The sequence below is a fragment of the Phoenix dactylifera genome, chromosome 7 (assembly GCF_009389715.1).
Source record: "Phoenix dactylifera cultivar Barhee BC4 chromosome 7, palm_55x_up_171113_PBpolish2nd_filt_p, whole genome shotgun sequence".
Lineage (NCBI taxonomy): Eukaryota > Viridiplantae > Streptophyta > Magnoliopsida > Arecales > Arecaceae > Phoenix > Phoenix dactylifera.
The window spans coordinates 12768087-12786494 of record NC_052398.1 but is presented as its reverse complement, the minus strand read 5'-3'; the positions used below and the strand labels follow the sequence as shown (position 1 = coordinate 12786494).

The 18408-nt window shown below is 36.6% G+C and overlaps 1 protein-coding gene and 1 non-coding gene across 3 annotated transcripts; both read right to left on the bottom strand.

Moving 5' to 3' along the window:
• Positions 1–8188: 8188 nt before the first annotated feature.
• TRNAY-GUA lies at positions 8189–8281 on the bottom strand. Its single transcript has 2 exons — positions 8245–8281; positions 8189–8224 (listed from the first exon to the last, which is right to left on the bottom strand). It is a non-coding gene; the product is annotated as a tRNA-Tyr (tRNA).
• A 1202-nt stretch (positions 8282–9483) lies between these two features.
• On the bottom strand, positions 9484–16763 carry LOC103695893. 2 transcript variants are annotated; one of them, XR_602316.3, is made up of 4 exons: positions 16533–16763; positions 12473–12752; positions 11240–11314; positions 9484–9684 (listed from the first exon to the last, which is right to left on the bottom strand). XR_602316.3 is itself a non-coding variant. In XM_008777338.3 (3 exons), the coding sequence occupies exons 1-2, from the start codon at positions 16606–16608 to the stop codon at positions 12511–12513; spliced, it is 318 nt and encodes a 105-aa protein (XP_008775560.1). In that variant the 5' UTR covers positions 16609–16762; the 3' UTR covers positions 11011–11314; positions 12473–12510. The 2 variants fall into 2 exon arrangements, 1 of the variants encoding a protein (XP_008775560.1); XM_008777338.3 differs by lacking the exon at positions 9484–9684 and having other exon boundaries at positions 11011–11314; positions 16533–16762.
• Positions 16764–18408: the final 1645 nt, after the last annotated feature.

Sequence of the window (18408 nt, the reverse complement as noted above, 5' to 3'; positions counted from 1 at the left end):
CTTTTTGATTTCTTTGTTCTTTTAACCATGTAAAATAATTAAAGATTAGGATTGTTGAGGTGACCAGGTGGACAAGCTTTTCTCCCATTCTGAGGGGCTAAATCCTTTCATACTTGCCACAAGAGAGTTGATCATTTTCCCTCTTTCATGTGTTTTCTTACCCTTTTATCTTAATGCTTACCATAATTCTTAGTAATGATTAGAAAATTTCTTCATTTTCTTCTTGTTATTTTTATCAAATCATTTGTCATGGTCATGTGTGCACGCCCCTCTCAGTAAACTTTCAATTATACATGCCAAATTTCTGATCTTCTTAAATGTGGTTGCTTATTAAGTTAAATTAACTATATTAGGTGACAAAAACTTTATTTATATGATTTGAGCATTTTATGGTTTCAAACATGGACATTGGAGATAGATAGGCATGTCTGGATATGCATTTAAATATCTGAATAGATATTTCTATGAGATTATTAAAGACCACATCAATACCATGGAAGTGTTGATTTACATAGAGCATTTTGGATTTTGCTTTTAATTTCAATTCCTGGGAGTTTTGGATCTAGATGATAGGACACTAATACAACTCCTTGCATTTTGATTCCAACTTGCAAGACTGGTATTGCATTGTTCTGATTGGGGCACTGGTCCAACTATATTGACAGTTCAAGGGATACCAACCCAAATTCACTCAATGTTGATTTCTAGCCAAGATAAACCAATGCACCAATTTATCTTCATTAAGATGGAAAATAGTTTTAAATTATCAAGATATCTACATATCTCATGTGATTTTTAGCCATCTTATCAAAATATTAGACATTATCATAAAAGAGAGACTACCTATTGTTTGATTTAATATTTAGTAACTAAAAAACCAAAAATACATTTAAAAGATGAGATCAACCGTATCAGATAATATAATACATATTAATTCATATCTTGAGATTATCAATTTATATTGACCAAGATAATAAAGAGCCAATAATTCATACACACTAGTATATGAGCAACACAAAATGCAAATTTAGCAATCCAAAGATGTGAGATTTGTCGGTAGTTTTAAATAGAGTTTTATAGCAAAGAAAATATTTCTTGATTGCTCGAACAAGTCCTATAAGAAAGAAAAAAGTTTGAAAAAAATATAAGGCCTATGAAAAAAAAGTGCAAGAGAGATAGTTAAGGAATTGGACATGATATTTCTAAATAGATATTTACCATAAAATATTTTAAAATAATTTTTGCTTGAATGATTAATAAATAGTTTGATAGAAAATTGATAAATATATTGGTTCAATTTGCACTTATAGTATAGCATAGCTAGTATCTTGAGCGCTCCATACAAATGCTTGCTAATTGATATTCTTAAATATGATGATGCAAAATATTTTACTTATTTGTAATAGCTTTGGTATGGATCCTTTAATATTAATGGAGTCAATAGTCAGAATTTTTATAAAAACTATAATGTACCTATTTGAGGATAAAGGTATCTATCATTGGATATGCCTTTTAAAGTATGGCTTGGAATAATTACTTTTATGATAATTTTGAAAAGGATGATAATGTAATACATACAAACATACAAGCATGCATATAGATATATATATATATTATATATATATATACACAAATATATATATAAATATAAAGAAAGAGAGCTAGACTTGGCTGCACTTGAGTGAATCTCCACTTCGATTTGGTCAAGTCTATATCAATAATAAAGATCCCATATCTAAGATTTGAGCTATTTGATATGATCTACTACTTCTAAATTATTTATATACCAAAAATTATATAATTTGGAGTTCTCTAATAAATGCATCAAGTGGTCAAAAAATCAGATAGTATAAATAAAGTTAAATTATATATATATTGATCACTTGATGCATAGGTTAAGGATCTCTAAATCATATGATTTTTTGTTGTAAGAAATTTAGAGATACTAGATCTCATCCAAGGACTTGGATCATCAATATAGGATCCTTTTTATTCAATATAAACTTGATCGAATTTAAGTAGATGATAACAGAAAAAAATAGAGAAAAAAGACAACAACAAACACTCCAACACCAACCGGAAATTTGATAATAGTGGTAAATCCAAAATTTCTAAGAACAAGACTAATGGATAGATAAAAGGAATCCACCCAAGGAATATAGAGTTTGATGAAAAAAGAAAACTCACCACCCAAAGAAATCCACCCTAGGAATACAGAGTTCTAGTGATCACCACTCATAGACAATCTTTCTGAGATACATAGCAGGAATACGCTTACCACCCAAAGAAAAAAGCCTAGAGATACACAACACCCAAAACAAGAAAAACAAGCCAAAGGCTTAATTCCTTAATTCACTCAAACTCGAATTAAATTCACTCTAAAAGTAAAACATAGGGCATGCTTTTATATAAGCACGTTTAGAATGCTTTTTAAGCAATTCCAAATAATTCTAAACTTAGGAAGAAAGACAAAATACCATAAATAGGTGTTCCCTAAGTAGACATCCCATAAGAAAGAAAAACACCATATATTGCCATTCTATAAAAGTCATAAACATGAAGAAAAAGGAAAAAACCATATTTAGGCATTCTAAAATTTGCCTTTGTTTTGGCATAAACCAAAAATAAATTGTCATAGAAAGAATTTCTTTTTGGCTCTCCAGGTTGAAAGGGACCCTCCTTAAGCACCCGTGTCAAAATTGCCATAGACAAAATTTCTTTTTGGCTCTCCTGATTGAAAAAACTCTTCTTGCGCACCCATGTCATGCTCCCCCAATTGAAAAAGACTTGTCCTCGAGTCTGGCCCATCCTCATCTTCATCTCCATGATAAGGGGACAAGTCAGATACATTGAATGTAGCTAAAACACCATAGTCTCCTGAAAGTTCAATCTTATAAGCATTCTTCCCAATACGTTGCAACACCTTGAATGGACTATCAGCTCGACGCATCAGCTTTCCATACTTCCCTATTGGAAAACGCTCCTTCTGAAGATGAATCCATACCAAATCTTCTTCTTTGAAAGCCGTCGGCTTACGACACGTATTGGCACTAGCACGATGCTTCTCGTTTTGCTTGATAATCTTCTCTCTAATCTGCTCATGTATCTTCTTAATAGCCTTGGCTCGCTCATCGGCATCTCCGCTAAATTATTGTGTTGATGGAATAGGAGACAAATCCAAAGGGCTAATTGGATTAAGGCCATACACTGCTTCAAAAGGACTGCAACTAGTAGTTTGGCTTGTGAAATGGTTGTAGGCAAACTCTGCTTGAGTTAACCAAAGATCCCACGGACGAATGTTTTTACCCACAAGACTCCTCAATAGATTTTCCAAGCTTCGGCTAACAACTTCAGTTCAGCCATCAGTTTGAGGATGATGTGACGTGTTAAAAAGTAACTTCGTTCCAAGCTTTCTCCATAAAGTGCGCCAAAAGTGACTCATGAACTTGGTATCTTGATCCGAGACAATCATTTTTGGCACGCCATGAAGTCGCACAATCTTCTGAAAGTACAAGTCAGCTACATGTGAAGCATCCACAATCTTGCTACATGGAATAAAATACGCCATCTTCGAAAAACGATCAACAACGACCATGATAAAATCCTTATTCCTTTGTGACCGCAGTAGCCCCATCACAACGTCAATGCTAACTTCCTCCCATGGTGAATTTGGAACTGGTAATGGGGTATACAAGCCTATATTTTGCCCATGACTCTTGGCTATATGACAAGTCTTGCATCGCTCTAAGTGCCTCATAATGTCTCGCTCCATTCTAGGCCAGTAGAAATGAGACGCCATCAACGAAAAAAATTTGTCTCACCCAAAATGTCCAGCTAGGCCACTTCCATGAGCTTCTAGAATAATTGCCTCCCGCATTGAGCATTGAGGAATGCATGATCTATTGTCTTTAAAAAGAAATCCATCCTGCAACATAAAATGATTAAATGGCCCTTTCATGCATTCAGTTAGAATAGTAACTGAATACGGATCATCTTGATATAGCTCCTTGAGAACTTTAAAGCCTAAGACCTTCACTTACATAGTAGACAGTAAGGAATATCTTCGACTTAGTGTGTCGACCATCTTATTCTGAAGTTCGGACTTATGCTTAATGGTGAATGAATTGGTCTGCAAAAATTTCACCCACTGAGCATGTCGTCGGTTCAATTTGTGTTGCCTATTGATGCACTTCAGTGTTTCATGATCAGAAAAGAAGACAAATTCTTTGGGTAAAAGATAATGGCTCCAGTGATCCACAGCTCGCACGATAGTATAGAATTTCTTGTCATAAGTAGCATATCGCATCCGAGACTCACTCAACTTCTCGCTGAAATAGGCAGTAGGCTTACCTTCTTAACTAACGGCAGCACCAATGCCCATATTAGAAGCATCACAATCTACTTCAAATATGCTTTCGAAATTCGGCAATACTAATATAGGAGCTTTAGTTACCTTCCCCTTCAAAATCTCAAAACTCTTCTGTGCTTCTTCAGTCCTCTTAAAGACTCCTCCTTTCAAGCAATCAGTGATAGAAGAAATAATAGTACTAAGATTTTTCATAAATCGATGATAAAATGAAGCTAACCCATGAAAACTTCGAATATCATGAATAGACTTCGGAACAGGCCAACTTGTAATCGCCTCCACCTTACTTAGATCCATCTTGATTCCATCACTTGAGACCACAAAGCCTAGAAAGATGAGGCTAGTAGTGCAAAAGTGACACTTCTTCAAGTTCGCATATAACTTTTGCTTCCGAAGCTTCTCAAAAAGTTGACGAAGATGCATCAAGTGTTGATCAATATGCTTACTGTACACTAAAATATCGTCAAATTAAACCACAACAAATAAAAGGTTCAAACACATGATTCATAAGGCACATAAAAGTGCTCGGAGCATTCGACAATCCGAATGGCATAACTATCCATTCATACAATCCGTCCCTTCCTCTCATCTCCCAGCCTCATTCGGATCTGATGATAACTGCTTCTAAGAAGATCTTAGAAAATATAGAAGCACCATGCAATTGATTAAGTAGGTCATCAAGATTGGAATTGGAAACCGGTACTTGATTATGATCTTGTTCACTATCTACTATCAATGCACATACGCCAAGAACCATCCTTTTTAGGCACTAGAAGAACTAGAACTACACAAGGGCTCATGCTTTTCATCATTAATGCCTTAGTAATCAACTCATCTACTTGCCTTTGTAACTCTTCTTGCTCCTTAGGATTCATCCCATATGCTACCTTGTTTGGGAGACTAACACCGGGTATGAAATCAATGCAATGTTGTATGTCTTTCATAGGTGGTAGTCCAGGTGGAATTTTATCAGGAACAATGTCAGAAAATTCATGGAGAAAAGTATTCATGATAGGAGGCAACTCACGCTTCTCCTCATTCTCCTCTAGAACAACAAGGGCATAGGTTCTACGAGATTCTACTACGGCTTTTTCAACTTCAGTTTTGGACAAAAGATTATTTTCCTCCCCTTTAGAAGGCTTGGGACTGCTCTCTATTTTAGTCGGCCCTAACACAATCTTCACCCATCATTCACAAAGGAATAAGTATTTTTGAACCCATCACGTATCACCTTTCTATCATATTGCTATGGACGACCAAGTAATAAGTGACATCATCCATAGGTATAACATCACAAAGCAACTCATCGGAATATTTCTTGCCAATAGAAAATTGAACAAGGCAATGCTTGTGAACTTTTACCTCATTACCCTTGCAAAGCCAAGAAAGCTTGTATGGTTGAGGATGATCTTTCATTTTGAGCTTCAATTTCTCCACCATTGTTGCTGCCACGACATTCTCACAGCTTCCTCCATCAATGATCACATCACAGACTTTGCCATGACAAGTCATCTTCTACATATGCTGCGCTCAAACTCCTACAAACAACCAGAGGTTCTTTTTGATCGGCATAAACTACTTTTTCTTCTTCTACCTCCTCATCATATGTTAGTTCACCCAAATCTTTGGGTTCACCTTCATCTTCCTCCACAAGAGAAATAATTTTACAGTTAGAACAATCAGATGCAATATGGCCTATACCTTGGCATTTGAAGCATCGATGACCGGTAGGAGGTAGGGAACGACTAGAACTAGCTGCTGAATTTTTTACTTTAGAAGAAATTTTTGATAAGGATGCCTTGGTGGAATTAGCCTTGGAAGGTCCAGCACTCTTCCGATTAAAAAGAGTGTCACGACTTGTAGAGCGAAAAAATCCCCTACGATGCTCCTTCAATTGCTTCTCAACCTTAGCTGTAAGCTTGCATACATCGTTAAAAATCCAATAAGGTTGCAATTGTACCACATCACAAATTTCACCACGTAACCTGCCAAGATAACAGGCTATGGTTTGCTCCTCGGCAACATCACACCGCAACATGAGATACTCACACTCAGTAGTATAATCTTCCACAGATAATTTTTTTTGCTTAAAATTATAAAATTTGAGAAAAGCATCTGGCCTATAATTATTTGGAAGAAATTTCTATCTCAACACATTTTTCATCTTTTTTCATGTCACAATTCGCCTTTTTACTTTACGTGCCCTCTGCTTCTTAAGTTGCTCCCGCCAAATAGAGATATGTTTCTTCAACTTGATGGCTGCAATTTTTATCTTGCGATCTTCTGGTACATCTTTGTATTCAAAGACGCGCTCCACCGTATGCAACCAATCAACGAACTCATCAAGATGCACCGTTCCTTCAAAATCAGGAATATCAACTTTGATGTCGAACTCTCGTTGAAACTCGCGACTCCTTTGAGAACGATTCGATGTTGGGCTATGATCACGATGAAAAGGATTGGTCTCCTCTTCCTTATCATGTGAATCTGCTTCCTCTGATTCATGATTTGGAATATTATGTCTTTGAAGACATGCCAAATTTTGTTGAAGCTGTTGCACTTCTCCCCGCAGTTCTTCATTTGCAGCATCACAAAGATCCCGCTCGCGGTTTGGTCCCTCAACTTCTTATTCTCTCCGACCACGACCTTGAGTAGGCATGACAACTTGGGACGCTCTGCTACCAAATCTGATGCCGAAAAAAATAAAGAAAAAAGCCAACAACGAACACTCCAACACCAACTAACAATTTGATAATAGAGGTAAACCCAAAATCCCCAAGAACAAGAACAATGGATAGATAAAAACTCACCACCCAAAGGAATCCACCCAAGGAATATAGAGTTTGATGAAAAAGAAAACTCACCACCCAAAGGAATCCATCCTAGAAATATAAAGTTCTAGTAATCATCACTTACAGACAATCTTTCTGAGATACAAAGCAAGAACATGCTCACTACCCAAAGAAAAGAGTCTAGAGATACAGAATACCCAAAAGAAAAAAAACAAGCCAAATGCTTAATTCCTTAATTCACTCAAACTCGAATTAAATTCACTCTAAAAACAAAATATAGGGCATGCCTTTATATAGGCATGTTTGGAAACACCGGTGAGGCTTTGTGCAGGTCCGCGGCCGTAGTGCAGGAAGTGGCTCCCGTCTTCCCCTTCCACCACTGGCGGCCCCCTCGGCTCCACCGGCGTGGTCACCCTTGGGCCAAATTTGAATTACAACATATACCTATATATATTTAAGCCATTCCTATTCCAAAGCCTTCTTAAATCCTCGAGCCAATTACAACATCTTTTAAAGAAATAGCTTCACAAAGACAAATGCCTAACAAGTATAATAGATATCAACCATGTTAGCTCCTCATCTTCTAGACTAAAGAGGGAAATATTTTTTTTTATGGAGAATTCTTGCTCTTTCGCATAATTTTTCTATAAAAGAAAAATTTCTTAGACTCCTCATGTTGCTCTTTCGCATAATTTTTCTTTTGCTACGTGTTTTATTATATTCATCCAAGGTATGACCACTATCATCATAAAATTTAAAAATGTATCTTAGACTGAAATATTTAATTTTTGATAAATAACCAAAATAAATATAGGAGAAGTTACATGTTTTAGAAAAACATTCCTAATGGCAAATGCGTTATGGAAAAGGAATTGAATAATTAGAACACAATTAGAACAAACATCATGCAAAAAATATGATTGCAAAGAATTCGAATTTTGTAAAAAAAAATTAAGAAATCATCGCAAAGAAATATTTTTTAAAAAAAATACCCATGGTGCGACCACCATCATCATGAAATTTAAAAATATCCGACCTGCCGGATTCGAACCAGCGACCTAAGGATTACTGATAGGCTGATACTAACTACAGTCCTCCGCTCTACCAACTGAGCTAAGGTCGGAACACGTGATACCTGCTCTAATGTGCTATCTTATAACATATCAGTCCAGTATTGCTACACTGCCACTTGGGAACAACTTATCGACTTCTATGACACGGTAATAGTTAGGTTCTTAAGCAGAACAAATGGTTATTCTTCATTGAATCTTGCAGTAGAGATTGTTTAGCATATAATGTCTATAGCTACCCGTAAGCATGTAAGATTTTTTTATGTTATAATGTTAGAGATTTGCATATATTAGCACTCATCAACAAAACTTCGGTCTATATGATAGTACCATTCTCCTTAATGCTTGCCGTGAGAGGAGTCTTGGTTCGATTGAGCATTAGGGTTTGGTTTTTAAAGGCATGTGATATTTCTTTCTAACCATTGGGGGTTCTACGGAACAGAGCTTCAATGCTGAGAATTACAGGCTCATGGAGGGCTTTTAGAATTTTCGCAAAGGACTTGAGTTCAATTTGAGTTTTGTGTCTAGATTAGAAGGGAAAGACCAAGGCATGTCTGTCAATTGCTAAGCGGTAGTTGGTGTTAGAGACAGTATTATATACTTTTTTATTTATGTTTAACTGTATGGAAACATAGAGCCTTTAGATCAGACATTAGTAGTTATGGATTCCTCTGCGTGGTAATATACTTGGTGGAATCTGTAATCAGTGTATATTTGGGTTCGTGCCCTTATGGATAGTATAAGGTTTAGGGCAACAAGGGCTCTGAAACTTATGGATATTATGAGGGCTTTTCAAATTGAATTCTCATGTGGAAGTAAACTTTTCATTTTGTTTCTAAAAGAGAAGTACCATGAGTGGAACTTGATTTTCTTTTCTGGAGAAATTTCAGCTAGTATTATTGGCCCCCCTCGTTCTTCCTCCATCAACAGCATCAGTCTTTGGACCAATATTTTTTCTTTCTTTCTTTCTTTCTTTTTTTGAGAATAACTCATTCACCGTAATTGATTACTATGAAACATTTTGTGTTTTGCAATTTCTGTTTTTCAGCGAGTCCAATTCTCCAAGAGGCAGGTTTCCAAGTTTTAAGCTAGAGACACCTGCAGCAATTATAGCTCTGGATGCTCGGAACAGGCTCTCGTTCCTGTAGCCTTGTAGTCTTGGTTGGATGCTCAGAAAAAATCTAAATAGTACCTATAATAGTCTCAGCTTAAAAAAAAAAAGAAGGCTTGTTTAAAATTATTTGGATCTCTCATATCACTGGACATGGAATGCATTAGACAAGTTGAAATGTTTATCTAATAATAAATGAAAAAAAGTTTTGTTGCTTAAAGAATTGAGTAGACACATTTATTTTTTCACTTTCTTTTACATAAATGTACAATATTGCTTCGAGAAAGCTGAATACTTTGATAACCGGAAGCACAGAGATATAAGTACCATATGTGACATCGCTGCCTGCATAAAATAGATAAGTGAACTAAGTCATTCACAGGCTTAGATCCTGTCTTGATTCATTAGAAATGAATAGCACTTAGCGAAAAAAATATTTAGGCATAATTTGCAATCATCACTGTGTATGGCTGTAGAATTGAGGTCTCCTGTACAATGTTTTCCCCAAGTTGTTAGATATCTCAGATATTTAGAGATTCCTAGCTGGAGGAATGAAATTTTGCTTCTTCGTCGATGAACTAATTCCACATTAATTTCATATATATATGGTCATATTTGTTTTTTAAATCCTGTTATAGACTACCATGATAATGTGCTGAAGACAAATGTCATTGCAAGAGGCTATGCCGTGATGAAGTTACATGGACCAATCATTCTTTCGTTAAGAGTTTCATATAAGATCAACCAATATGTTTTACAATTTTCGTAACAGTTCATGACAAAGTCTAAAGATGACTGAACCAGCTTAGTAGTCTTGCTAGCATAGGATGAATGTAAATAAGGTAAAAACAATACTTGGAAAATGTAGTAGCATTGAACATTTATTGAAACAATCAAAAAATAAAAGAGGAAATAAAAGCTAATTATTTGCATTGCACACAGGAAAAGGATTTAACTGATGAGCAGTATTTTGTTTCATTCATATTTGAAGGGCAGAAGGAAAAAGCAGGATCTGGTGCCAAGTTCAGCCATGTTCTATCTTATTTCTCGATTCTCTTATGCAGGCAAATAATGACGACAGGCATGAGCAAATTATCTGAGACTTACTAATGTATAAATATGGGGATAATGATAATATTTGAAGCCATAACATGTCAGAGTATTTAATTGTCTACAAAAAAATAACACCTTTAATCAATTTTGATGTGCTATAGTCTCCATTTAAGATCTTTCTTGTGGAGTCTGAACACAAATCAACTCCTACAACAAAACAACTCTTACACAGGTCCCTCTTTCAAATTCTCTTCTACCTTGCAGTCAAAAAGCTTTATAATTTTAGCATCTAGTCATGAGGCAAAGAGTGTTGAGATGCTCATGAATGTTAAATATAATGTCATCCTATTCAAGAAAATTACTCTCCTTAACCCAGTGGAGCCTTCTGGTTAATGCTTCCAGACAAGGTGCACTCTCTACTTCTTGAGAATGGCCCTCTTGCCTGAAGCATTTTGCTTTATATATTGGTCTTGCCTAAACCTTCCTGGTTGCCTCCTTGAAAGTTACTAATCATCATTTATACATTGTGAGATATTTTGTCATTTTAAAATTCATCAATGCAATATGAAAAATAAACTCAGAGAAACACAATTGGCTTAATAAAAGCTTGTCCTCATATCATGAATAAATGGAAACAAACTCATTTATATAAAATATACATATACATTGAACATGTATCAGTTGGACACAGTATACTATGAAAATTACTCATACATTGTACAAATCCAGATCAATTTTCTGAATGAAATAAGAAGGGAATTCCCATTTACTGGAAGAATTCCTAATCCATTGCATCATTATATTAACTACAGAGAAATGAAATACATCTGGTCTCATCTTCATGTACCTTAAACATTCAGATTCAACAAAATTCTTACAATCACTGACAATGGAGAACATTGTCATGAATGGAGACCGAGACCTGGAAGTAATTTAAACAACGTATTAGCAATCACCATGATAGAAATAAAATAAAGGATAAGAAAAGAAGTAATTGCAATATGTCAGGTAGAAAGATTCTATAAACAACTTTCTTGAAGACGATATTTCTCCTCTTCACATTAATCATGGGAAAGAATAATACATGATATCTGTTCAAGTTCCTAAACAACACCATAATTTCAACTTACCTATATCCTTCTAGTGTTACATATACATCTACAGAACCAAGTAACCCAAAAGGATTAATGTGAATGTTATCATGACAAATTTCATGTGTATGTACTTTTGCAATAAAGGTGCATGAGTCAGTGTCAGCAAAATAACAGGGTACAGAAAACAATTGTTTGCATCGGACAAAAAATTCAGCATAATAGTGAAACTAACCTTGTCCATTCTAGGAAATTTAGTCTCTAAAAGAGTCCTAGATACTAGAAGGCTAGATATTATCCTAAAACTTTGCAAGGAGGAAGACTTTGGTATTGGAAAGCATGAAGGAGATTGAATGGACAGATTGGTGAACAATTGTCCAAATAGGTCTTTCTCAAGAAAGAAATGTTTAGATAAGGAGAAACGAATGAGATGCAAAAATGACAACCAAGCGATAATATCCAATGGAGTTTTGATTTTGGGTTTCAAGTCAGAATTGATGATTAGTAAAAGTAGAATTCTGAAAGAAATTGAGATGCGTAACGGTGAGTTGCTTTCATATCACTCCAGCTAGTTTGTGATAAACTCTAACGAAAATTGAGGGAGCAGTCGGCTACATAGCAGGCCCAAGAAGAGTCTAAGCTCAAGTATTATTTTTCATTTATCTGTCAAGTTCATTTCCTTCCACTTCAAACTGAATTTATCCTAATTGTATGATATCAACATTAAAATAAATTAAACAAAAGAAGCCTGTTCATTCCTAGCATGGTGAAGTCATTTTCATATGTGAGTACATGTTATGGTTGATAATGGGGTTAGTTTCTAAATAACCACAAGCAAAAATGACTTTTCTAAATATGAAACATACGCAATTTCAACTAGTTTTTGAGGCAGAGAAAAAGAATTACATCATAAATTCCAGTCATGTCCAGTTATAATCCCGATGATAACTCTAATAAGTCGCAACCAAATGTAGATTTCAAAAAATTACCTCACCCATAAAAGTACAATCAATTGATAATTAAGTTCTCAATCCCGAAGACTAAGTTCGAGCTCAAGATCATCATCCTCTTCAAACAGCCTTAGCAGGCGTGCATGTTGCTCTTCCCTCTTTTTTTTCTGCCAATACTTGAAAAGGAAAATAGAAAATATCACAAATCCAGCCACTCCAAGACATATATAAAGTATCTCACGTCCTGTCTTGCTACTAGAATTAGAATGGGCATCAGCTTTTGTTGCATCCTTCGAAGTTGATGGATCATCACCTAGACCTGCAAAGAAATGAAAACTTTTAGAAGTTGACTAAACTAGTTTTATAACTGTAAACATATTCACCATCCAAAATAAATAAATAAATAAAAATTAGGTCTGCAGCATAAACCTTGGCCTAAAATAGACTCTGTAGCAATTTAAGCATAGAGGTTTCACTTGTAGCATATGTCCATATTCAGTACATAGATAACAAGACAAATAAACTCAAGCATAGACAAGCTTTCTAGTTCATATCAAAGCTAAAACCACTCAACATTGAACACAACGTCCAACACTATTCCATTTCTGACCTGCTGAACCAACATGGGAAGCAAGAACAATTTTCAACTTTGTTTAGACCTTTTCCCTAATTTAGTTTGCCCCATTTGATTCTGGTTGACTCTGGAATACAAGTTTCAGACAATACTACACATATTTTTTTTTTGAAATGTAAAATTTTGATCTGTGATCACAGATCGCATGGGAACATCTTAACAGATTTGTTAGCAACCTTTGCAACTATCAATCTCATGTGAAACTTCAGCAAATTTCTTTTTAAGTCTTGGCGTTTAGGAAAAGAAGGGAATTCCAGTAGTTTTACAATCTTTCGATGCTTCACTTTTCTTGTTACAAAATTTCTTAGCTTGAATAAAGGTCAGGAATAGGACCCCAACCTATAAGAGCAGAGTATCGCTTCATCACTTAATTAGATTTTATGGGGAGGTTTAGTGCAATTGCAGGTATTCTATCTCTGAGAAAAAAATTCATGTTTGTGTGATGCCACATATTAGAATTATGCAACTTGAACCCCCAAGAGCATTTTTTAGGTATGGACTGTGTCACATAATAATTTGTTATTCTTATATTCCTTCAACCCCACTTTTTTATTCTGTGCGATGCTCTTTTCCTTTTGATCTGCAATCAAGACCTTTTACTTTGATCAAACCTAAAAATTTAACCCTTTGCATCTCCCCTATGATCTACATATTTTACTCATCACCTAATCAAACTTCATATTTCAAAACAAAATCTCACAATTTTCCAGAAACTTGCAGCAAGCACTAGAATTCAGTTATTCTCTCATCTAAACAGCTTTAAGGCAAATTCTAACCATACATTCCAAAGCACTAGTAGGAATCTAGTCAATTACGAGCTAATTTCCTTAAAAGTTCAACCTAGCTAGTCCACTTCTAATTAATCTCAGATCTGAACTTAACGAAAGTAGGGCCATAATTAAGTCTAGTGCATTTTAAATCCCCATCAACCTTACTAGATCCTTTTGACTAAGCTATTATATGCTGCCATCTTTTTTAGGAACTATCCTATGTCATCAACATAATTTGAGTTTAACTTAAAAATAAGGTGTTGAAACAAGTCTAAACAGAATCTAAGTGATTGAAAAGTCACCAAAATTTCAAAATTGTTAACTGTATAACCAAATCATAAAGTAGTGATCCCAAGAATTTAGGGAAAAAAGGATGTGAAAGATAATCTCTTTACAAAAAATGTACCGATATACAGAAACCACTAGACTTCCTTCTAAAATAGTAGGTCATAATAGATAATTTTAATGATCATAATGGTGCATTCAAACCTTGAAGAACAGCAGTTAAATCTCATCACGAATCAGGTTCTCCAGCTCTTTCATCTTTTAAAAATTAGAAAAAGCTTAAGCAGCCACGAACAATTCAGCAACTAGCATATGATTGAGCTAGGTTTACAAATAACTGCAAATCCTCAGATCAAGAAGAGGAAAGAAAGAGGAAGAAATCTATAGAGATCAAAAACATAGTTAAATATTTTGATCTGTGCACCGAAATTTTTTTCCTTTGGCTGTGCACCTGCTTCAGTCACTTAGTTCTTAATGTTTTGTCACTACCTCTAATACGTTTTTTGGGCTGTGACTTTGGAGTTGCATAAACGAAGAAATTTATTTTACTCACTATTGGATATCTTTGATTTAATTTTGGACAGACTTGTGGCAACTTTTTGCCCTGCTCTCTTGACTAGGTCTTAGTTTGTTTATTTTACAAAATATTACACTGCACGCATGTGATGCCTGTGACTCACAAACGTCTGGAACACCCATAGCAGGTTCCCTCGAAGGAATTACCATGTTAAAGAGCTGAAAATAACACAAAGAAAAGTCGCTATGAAAAGGAAAAACATTTTTTAAAGAAAAAAGACTAAGTAGAGTTGAGCTCAAGGGTGGAGTCGCACTGCCAAAAGTGCCAATTATAACAGAGTAGGTCAAATGAATTAAAGTGGGAGATTTCACTGATTTACCCAAAGGGAGGAAAAAAAATCTTTGATTACATAATACAAACACTTCCCAGTTATTTCATGCCCTAAATTTTTAAAGCTAAACTACCCCACCCATATACATGAATCCGCTACCCCGTCTACTCCCGGTTTAGGTAAGTAAGATATTGCTTATTTTGCAGCTGTTGAGCAAAAATTTTTCCCTAATGATTGAGCTGCCTTTAGCAGACTGCACATCAACATATCGTTCCTCTTGTTATCCTTTGTTAAAGATTACCTCCAAATTCTTCCTTCCAAACCAGTGGTTCAGATTAACAGTAAGTATTCTCTTTCACGTAGCAAGGGTGCTAACAATGAAGTATGAAGGCCTGGGTTTGCACCAGCTAGGACACATGAGGAGCAGATAACTGCCACTACTACAGTTACGACAGTTTCCCACAACTTTTGCTTTAGCCCAAGACTCGACAAGAAATAATTTTTTCAGAGTCCTGAGAAATAGTGAAATACAGCATTAAGGCACAGGTGAGAAGACCAAATGTCCCCATTTAAATGATTTTTCTTTCATTTTGGTGTAAAGTTTTTCAGATAACCATAATTGCACCAGAAAGCAATTTTTGCATTGTAAGCCTAGTCAAGTTTTATACCCACTGAGTTTTAGACAGGGAGGCTAAGTATAGCTGAAAAATGACATGTAAATACATTTTAAGAAATAATAGGCCGATCACTGAGTTAGAAGATAACACCAAACCAGGCCATAGGGCATCCCAGCTGGCCAAACCAACCTAAAAATTCTCACGAGAAGTTCTTAGATTTGACTAAGCTAATACATCCAGTAAAGAAGTCATTATCATCCCAAAAGGAAATGCCCAACCACGTAATATGAAATTCGAGAGAGGCACACAGGCTTGACCCAGCCTCGAGAGACAGCATCCACAAACAACTAAATACCAATACACTGGTAATTAAACAGCAAAAAGGAAACAACTTGTTATATATCCAGGAATAACCGCCTCCACAAATACCCCAACTATCACTATACACGGACATTGGTTCCGGATCATAAATCATATTGAAATTCCTCCACCTATATGCTTCCCAACTCTGAAAAGAAGTGATTCAACTCCTGCAACGTCACCGAATCCTACTGCATTAACCCCTAGAATTCTATAAGCGGAACATATCAGACAAATTTCGATATTGAAATAGATTATAGACATACAAGACGCGAGGGAAAAATTAAAACAAGTTGTTATCGACAAGCCCTAGAAACCAAAACCCACATAATTTTAAGTAAAAAAAAAATCGCCTGCATAGAATTTAATGCAAAATCGGCACACATCCGGAGATCAAAAATTTGGGTAAAAGATGTCTATCCGATCCATAAATTGCGAAAGAAAGCAGAATTTGAGGCAAAACACAGAGACGTTCTCCTAGAGATCTAGTCACTTTGAGATCTAGCACGAGAGGAATCGAGAAGATTTGAAATTTTAGATCTTTCCTGCGAATTGTTGATACCGGATCGAAGAAGAATCGCAAACCTGAAATGAATTGGAGATGTATCGCGACGAGGAGGAGGAATCGTCGGTAGGATCTTCCACGTACGTCTCTACTCATCTCTCTCCCTCTCTCTCCCCTTCTCCGTCGCGCTGGGTCGGTTCCTGTTACTTTCGAAGTCTTGTAGAGAAGAGAAGCGGTTCAGAGAGCGAGAGAGAGAGAGAGAGAGAGAGAGAGAGAGAGAGAGGCGAACGGAAATTTTAGATTTCGGGTTGTAGCTTTCTCACGTTATATCTTCAGAATAAATTTTCTCAGCTTGTAGGCCGATTGATTAATTGAGGAGTGGATGAATCGGACGGTTGTTCGGTGGGCTGGTGCGAAAGACAGCTTAGACAACTGGCTCGAAGGCGCGGACGACAGCTGGTTAGGTCCACGGTGGACCTAGTCCACAGACTGGGCAGCGGTTTAGGAGGAATTAGATCCTACGTCACGTGACAAGAATGTCCAACTGCGCGTAAGGAGGACGAAAAAAACGAAGTGCTCCCCTTACCGAACCCAGCCCTCCGCCGAAGAAGCAGCAACAGGGGGAGAACTTCGGAGAAGGAGAAGAGGATAAGGCTTCTGGGAAAGTCTCCATAGGAGATGGTGGTGCTGGGGTTTCAGCGGCCGGACGAGCGACGGCGGGGTCGACGGTGGCCGCCTATGATTTGTTGAGGGGGATCTCGTCCTGGGTCTCGACGAGGAGGGTGATGGCAGAGCCGGCGGCGCCGTCCCCTCGACCATGATGGCGGCGAGATATCCATCATAGAAGGTCTCGGCGTCCTTGTCGGCCTTGTCGGACTCGACGACGACGCTCTGGCCCTTGGCTTTCACCTAAGACACGATCTTTCCTTCGGTCATCGTCGAGCCCAATACCAGCACGAAGATCTCGTGGATCTTGGCCTGGATCCGTGGAGCCAGCCTCAGGGCGGTGCCACCACTGCCGCCAGCGGCGGAGCGGCTACAGATGGAGGCGGAGGGGAGGAAGGGGTGCTGAGATAGACGTTGGCAAGGCTCGCCATGGATTCTTGGCCTCAAGGCGGCCCAATGTATTTGGAGGGCCAAGGCGAGCTCCCTAAGAAACGCCATTTATTTAATAAAAATAAAATACTTTAAAAATTTATTTAAGAATGAAAAAATACTTATTAATAAAGAATTATTCAAAAAATAAGATTGAATAAAAAATTTCAAGCTCATGATATAATGATTCACACAAACATCATTTTTATTATTTTTATTTGTCTTATTCTTGAACCAAGTGCAGCCTTTGAGGCTTTGAGCACTACCATACAGGTGTGTGGCCATTTAAATGTAGGGTTTAAAGTGCTAATGTGGTTATATACAACAACAGCAGAAGAGAACCAAATTTTTTGCTTGAATGCAGTACAAAAAAGAAATGCCTCGTAACTGCAGGCACATACACCAAATGTAGAGTTTCTTGATCCTTATAGGAACTATTAATACAAGATTAACTTTACAAAACATCTATGTCAAGCAGATTAATTTCTGGCAATCGGTAGCCTTACATCATTGTCCTCTAGAAATTTGTCCTAGGAGGTCTTGCATATGAAAAGAGTATTTGCTCTTTTAAAACATGATAGAGGCTCTGGCAGCAAACTTTAATCAATGAAGAGATTGAAATATAGACAAATCGAACTAGAAAAAAAAATCAAGTATATGAAAATATGCGCCTTCAATTAGCAGAGAATGCATCCAACCCCCACCCCCCCAGCAAACTTTAATCAATGAAGAGATTGAAATATAGACAAATCGAACTAGAAAAAAAAATCAAGTATATGAAAATATGCGCCTTCAATTAGCAGAGAATGCATCCAACCCCCCCCCCCCCCCCCCCACCTAATCAGCACATGCACAAAAAGA

Excerpts from the sequence above, each read along its gene's own strand:
- LOC103695893 (XM_008777338.3), bottom strand. The coding sequence starts at position 16,608 with ATGAGTAGAGACGTACGTGGAAGATCCTACCGACGATTCCTCCTCCTC. Across the intron at positions 12,753-16,532 it reads ACATCTCCAATTCATTTCAG|GTCTAGGTGATGATCCATCA; the intron begins GTTTGCGATTCT and ends ATTTCTTTGCAG.